Raw genomic sequence first — 5,633 nt, forward strand, 5'->3', positions numbered from 1 at the left:
ACATATTTTGGCAACACTGCTTTTTGAGTTTACTGCAAAGAATTTCTTAGTACTACTTCGTATGGTTTACTGGCACAGAACACATTTACTCCAGGAGAAGAAGCCCAACTACATACAAATAAAGCGCAGACTATGCACCGTCACGCCATCTATTAGTGATTCCATAGAATTAAACTTTTGGCGCGAAATTACGAACCCCGTTTTTTTTTTTTTTTTTCTATATTAGGCCCGCATTTCAATCGCCAAATAATCTTTAACCGAGGAGTTTATTCCACAGCTGTTAAAGATTATTATTTATGGCGATTGGAAAGCGGCCATAACAAAACTGGAATAAAACAAGTAAAAACTTTTTAAAATGCTATAATTTTTAGAAATAAATTTTTATATTATACTGTGAAAACCATACAAAGATTTAAGTTATGTTTTTACTTATTTTTTTTCTAAGCTATTAGATGAAGTAAAAAAAATGTACTTTTAAAGTGTTTTATTACAACTATGTCATAATCCACAGCATACATAATGAAGAAATTACAAAAACAGGTTAAAGTTAAACCAAAGTTGGATTACAGTAATAAATCTTAATAGAATTATTATCTTTTAAACAGATTAATTATTATTAAAGATCTAATACTGAAATGTTTTTCAAACTAGGGAATGTTACATAGCAAGAACTACTTATTCAATATATCATAAATAAAATAATGAACAGAACCAAGATAGGCATATAGGCATATTATTTTGGTAGTGGTTTGTGGAAGCACAGACAGGTCCTGAAATAAGGCAAAATACACAAAATTATTATATTTTTTTAACTGATGATTTATAAAAAATTGCAATAGAAACATTATATAACATACCACTGTGATGTATCTTATTACATACCACTGTGATGTATCTGGTGGCCGAGATAAGATAGGCACATTTGGTACCTAGTGGGTTGCGGAAGCCACACTGACTGTTCCTGGAATAAGGCAAAATACACAACCAATATATTGGTTTCTCTACTGAGAATGTATTAAGTAGGTACATATTGCAATAGAAATCTATATTATGTACCACTTGAATTAAATGTTGCTGTGATGTGTCTGCTGGCAGAGACAAGATAGGCACATTAGGACAGGTTCTAAAATAAGGCAAAATGAACAATAATTGATGTTTTTTTGAGAATTTTTTACAAATTGCAATAGAAATGTATAGTTACTAGGTACATACCACTGAAATTGAATGTTGTTGCAATGTTTCTGCTGGTGAGCCAGGCACACTGCTGGTGTGCAAGCTTTTCAACACCTACTCAGTTACATTGGCAAAACAATATTCTGCCCAAATTCGAAGCCTGAAACATTATAATAATACTATATAATAAACCAAAATATCAAAAACACCAGCGTTTCTGACTTCTTTAGCCGGTTTGTAGACAAAAAGAACAGCTGGTACTTAAGGGACACGACAATATTTACCTTGCATAATTAGATGCCTTTCCGGCTCTTGGTAAAGAGTGGATAGTAAGTGTTGGGTCGAAAGCCAATGCACAGCACTTAACACGCTTTCTATATTTATCAGACATGATAAATTTAATCTTACAAACGAAAAGAGTCACAAACAATAAGTCACTGTCCTTATTTTTCTCTAGTCTCAATCACACTGCTGCGAGTTTCTTCAAGCTAACAGGGAGAGAAAAATAGAAGCAAAAACACTAAACCACATGAAATACAACTAAAAATATACAAATTTATCACAACTGTTGGGAAAGAAAACTTTCATATTTAAACCAACAACCTAAAAACAAACGTACCATAGAGTAGATAGTTGCCAGTTGTTTATAGTTTGAAACTTTGTCTCTGACTTTGAAGTCTAGAATGATACAAAGAATTTCTTTGTTTCATTCTAAATGATTCCATAAAAAAGTCTGCAGTGGCCCCATACAAAGTTGCCACCCCCTGTTTACTGGTCTGTGCTTGGATGAAAAGATGTATAGGTACTATCTCTATGGGTCTGTGACTTTTTCTGGTCAAGGGGTCAAGGTCAATGGCGTAGAGTGAATAAAAAAGGTAGATTTAAGTACTGTGTAACCGCGTATGAGATAGCGATAGCACGACGTAACGATGAATAACACGACAATTATTACCATTGTTTAGTAGTCAATATTTGTATTAACCGATCAACAATATTTGTATTAAACGTTTTTTATGTGTCAACAAGTAAATATCTACCTAATGAGAAATGACGCCACGAATTCTCAAAGTTTGTTTTGCAACTAAAGTTGCATTCCTTGTATGTATTGTTGAAAAAATCCAGTTACACGATAAGGGACAAAACATAGGTTACCTGCGTCTCTGTTTATCACACTAGTAACTTTATCTGTGCTCTCTTTTTAGTGTGAATGAGAAAGCAAACGTTCCTATATCTAGCTTTATTACTTTATCTACGGTCACTGCAAATTGCTTATTTATTTTTTAAACTGGTTTTATGGCTCTGGATTCTAGCCCTTTTGAGCTTTGGTCAATGCATAGATTATCTACCATATTACGAGAAGGCACAGATATGTTCAGATTTGCAAGTAGCGTGGCCCCCTCAGTCCCTCTCGCTCAAGCAGATTTTCTTACTTGTGAAATGTCAAATGTCATTCCTTCTACACTTCGCGTTGTTTGTCAAATACTCACGTACAAATACATTTTGACAAACAAAAAAAAGTGGCCACGGTGATAAGGACAAAACATAATCATTTTGTCACGTTCTAACAAGAGCTTAAATGCATTTAGCTATCTCGCTCTAACAGTAAGTGTCACAATAGGGCTACTTCCGTACTTCTAACAGTCCTTATTCTGAGCTAGAGGGTCAATGGTCTCATGACAAAGAGCATTTACAGGCAGGCCACAGAGTACTTTGTAAATATGTGAGGCAGGCTAAGCTTCGCATAGCAAAATTTTTGTATGCATGCATGCCTGAAATGGAGACAACAGCAACCACAGAGTGATACCTCATACAATACTGTGATTTGAGTTGAGGGCACTATATAAGTGATTTTCATGCAAAGAATTTTTAAGTACTAGGTAGGTACTTCGTATTTCATTAAAAGCCCCCAAATAAATAAACAAAAAAAATGTTTTTGATTTTCATTTCACCCTTTAGTGAAAAATCACAATAATTCACATAGGTACAGTAGGTAGATACCTACTTTTTATATAATATGCTGGCTCAGCCGGTGATTCTTAAATCTCTAGACATGCTCTAGACTCTAATATCGGGACAGATATTATTTAGAATGGAAATCACTCACGGTAGTTTAAATGCTAATGCTCTAGACTATACAGTAACTATATAGGTAGTGATCTCTTAGTGATCTGTGTAAACGTAGTGATTATTTATATAACCTTTGATCTGTGTTTTCAAATGGTGATTTTTAAGGCTCAAAAAGGCTAGAACCCAGTGGCCCTACCGCGGTTGTTTGACAGCTACAATGTCACGATCGCAATCATCTCTGATTGGTTAATGCTCGCTCACTATTGGCTACAATGCATTGTTGCAACAAGAATCGCACAAATTCAGCCAATCAGAACAATTGAGATTGTAATAATGATTGATGCAGGTTTTAGACAATCGCCCTACAGGGCCGTAAAACCAGTTTTTTTTAAAAAGGTGATTTTTGTGTAATTTTGAGGTTAGGTTTGTTAATTTTAAATTATTATATTGAATAATTTTAAATTTTATCACTTAAATTCTCTTTATATTGTAGTGTACATACACCAAGTATTACTCCATATAGTCAAGAATGCCTAAATTAGAAGAGAAACCTAGAGTACTACTTGAAGAATTTCGAGTAAAGGTACTTAAATATTTTTATACTTATACTAGTACTAGCTGATGCCCGTTTCGTACGCGTGGATTTAGGTTTTTAAAAATCCCGTGGGAACTCTTTGATTTTCCGGAATAAAAAGTAGCCTATGTCACTCCAAGTCTGAAACTATAGGTACCCGTACAAAAAATTACGTCAATCCGTTGCGACGTGATTGAAGGACAAACCAACATTTAAACACTCGCATTTATACTAGACCCTCTACCATTTACCACAATGGTGAGGGTTTTCTTGAGATAATGTAGTCCAGGCCCATATGACTACTAAGACTAGATACCTACCTACCTACTATTCCAACTTAAGATTATTGTTGAGTGTTTTAGCCAAGTTTGATTAAAACATAAATTTCAGAATGCTCCTGACGATTATGGAATGGCAGATGAAAAATGGAATTTTAAAAAATTTTCAAAAAAGTTTCGTATAGTTATAGTCCGTATGGACAATTCTGAAATGGAATTCGATTTAATTGGGATTCAGCCTGCCTTTGCAAATGCATTCCGTAGATTGATGTTGAGCGAAGTTCCCAGTATGGCGATTGAGAAAGTTATGATCAAAAATAATACATCCATCATCCAGGATGAAGTATTGGCTCACCGACTGGGGTTGATACCACTTAAAGCAGATCCTAGATTATTTGAATACCGTGCAGATGGTATGCTATGGGATATTTAAGTTGCATGAACAAAATATGCTGTTGAATAAATTGAGTATAATAATAATTTATTATGTTGATGTTGGTTCCAGATGCAACAGAATTATTTGATACAGATTATGCAGAAGAATTTAGTACACTTGAGTACACGTTAAAAATTAAATGTACTACAAACAAATCACAGCCCAAGGACTCATTTAGAGCGGAAGATTTGTATGAAAATCATAGTGGTAAGTAATCAATAAAAAATTATGTCTTATAACAGTTCCAAAGATTCATCTTGACGAATTCCTTCACATACCATTTCAGTTGAGTTGAAACTTTGTACTAGTTTTTGACACTTGCATGAAGGTGTCTCACAGTACTCAGAGTACAGGAGTTTTTTTAATTGTAGATTACATTTATCAGCAAGCAATCAACAATAATAATAATAATCAGCAATTAACAAAAAGTCCTGTAATTGATGGTTTGTCACGTGACTTGGGTGAAATAATTATTGTTGTTGCTATTCCATAAAAAAACATTATTATCTGTAATATTATACGATATCTGTCAAGCTTGTAACTTATTAAAAGTAGATAGGTACTAGAGGATGACCACAACTTTATGCGGATTAAGGTTTTGAAATCCCATGATGACTGTTTGATTTTCAAGTCAGTTAAGCGGATAGACAGAGTTCTTACCTATTCACAAAGAAACTGATATGGGTCTATCTAGTTCACAGCTACACAAAGTTGGGGGCATAATCTAGTAACATCTTTTTTATAATCGCATCTTATAACTACTTGTAACATAAAAACTTTATAATTTCAGTATATTCTTCATCAATTAAATGGCATCCGATTGGCAATCAAGCCTCTGTTCACAAAGAAACTGATGTGGGTCCAGTTCACAGTGACATACTCATTTCGAAAATGAGACCCGGTCATGAATTAGATCTGCACCTAGTTGCTGTGAAGGGCATTGGAAAGGATCATGCAAAATTTTCTCCAGTAGGTTGGTATCAAATCAACTAACAAGTCTACTAATCCTATGTCTAAAAATTGGTAGAATGGAATGAGCAAGTAATTTTTATATAGTTACTGGCAACAAACATGGAAATTTTCAAAAACGGATGTTTCTAAAAAA

The 5,633-nt window shown here is 34.0% G+C and overlaps 1 protein-coding gene and 1 long non-coding RNA gene across 3 annotated transcripts; one reads left to right on the forward strand and one right to left on the reverse strand.

The window, feature by feature from the left end:
• Positions 1-469: 469 nt before the first annotated feature.
• Positions 470-1,918, reverse strand: LOC138403542 (uncharacterized). Of its 2 annotated transcripts, XR_011237792.1 has the most exons (4): positions 1,458-1,918; positions 1,213-1,333; positions 883-961; positions 470-770 (listed from the first exon to the last, which is right to left on the reverse strand). It is a non-coding gene; the product is annotated as an uncharacterized lncRNA (long non-coding RNA). The 2 variants fall into 2 exon arrangements; XR_011237791.1 differs by having other exon boundaries at positions 1,213-1,914.
• Positions 1,919-3,664: 1,746 nt separating this feature from the next.
• LOC117990404 (DNA-directed RNA polymerases I and III subunit RPAC1-like) lies at positions 3,665-5,521 on the forward strand. The gene is made up of 4 exons (XM_034977835.2): positions 3,665-3,823; positions 4,205-4,505; positions 4,598-4,735; positions 5,319-5,521. The coding sequence occupies exons 1-4, from the start codon at positions 3,770-3,772 to the stop codon at positions 5,519-5,521; spliced, it is 696 nt and encodes a 231-aa protein (XP_034833726.1). The 5' UTR covers positions 3,665-3,769.
• Positions 5,522-5,633: the final 112 nt, after the last annotated feature.

Source organism: Maniola hyperantus, chromosome 18 (genome assembly GCF_902806685.2).
Source record: "Maniola hyperantus chromosome 18, iAphHyp1.2, whole genome shotgun sequence".
Classification (NCBI taxonomy): Eukaryota; Metazoa; Arthropoda; class Insecta; order Lepidoptera; family Nymphalidae; genus Maniola; species Maniola hyperantus.

Excerpts from the sequence above, each read along its gene's own strand:
- LOC117990404 (XM_034977835.2), top strand. The coding sequence starts at position 3,770 with ATGCCTAAATTAGAAGAGAAACCTAGAGTACTACTTGAAGAATTTCGA. Across the intron at positions 3,824-4,204 it reads TTGAAGAATTTCGAGTAAAG|AATGCTCCTGACGATTATGG; the intron begins GTACTTAAATAT and ends CATAAATTTCAG. Across the intron at positions 4,506-4,597 it reads ATTTGAATACCGTGCAGATG|ATGCAACAGAATTATTTGAT; the intron begins GTATGCTATGGG and ends TGTTGGTTCCAG.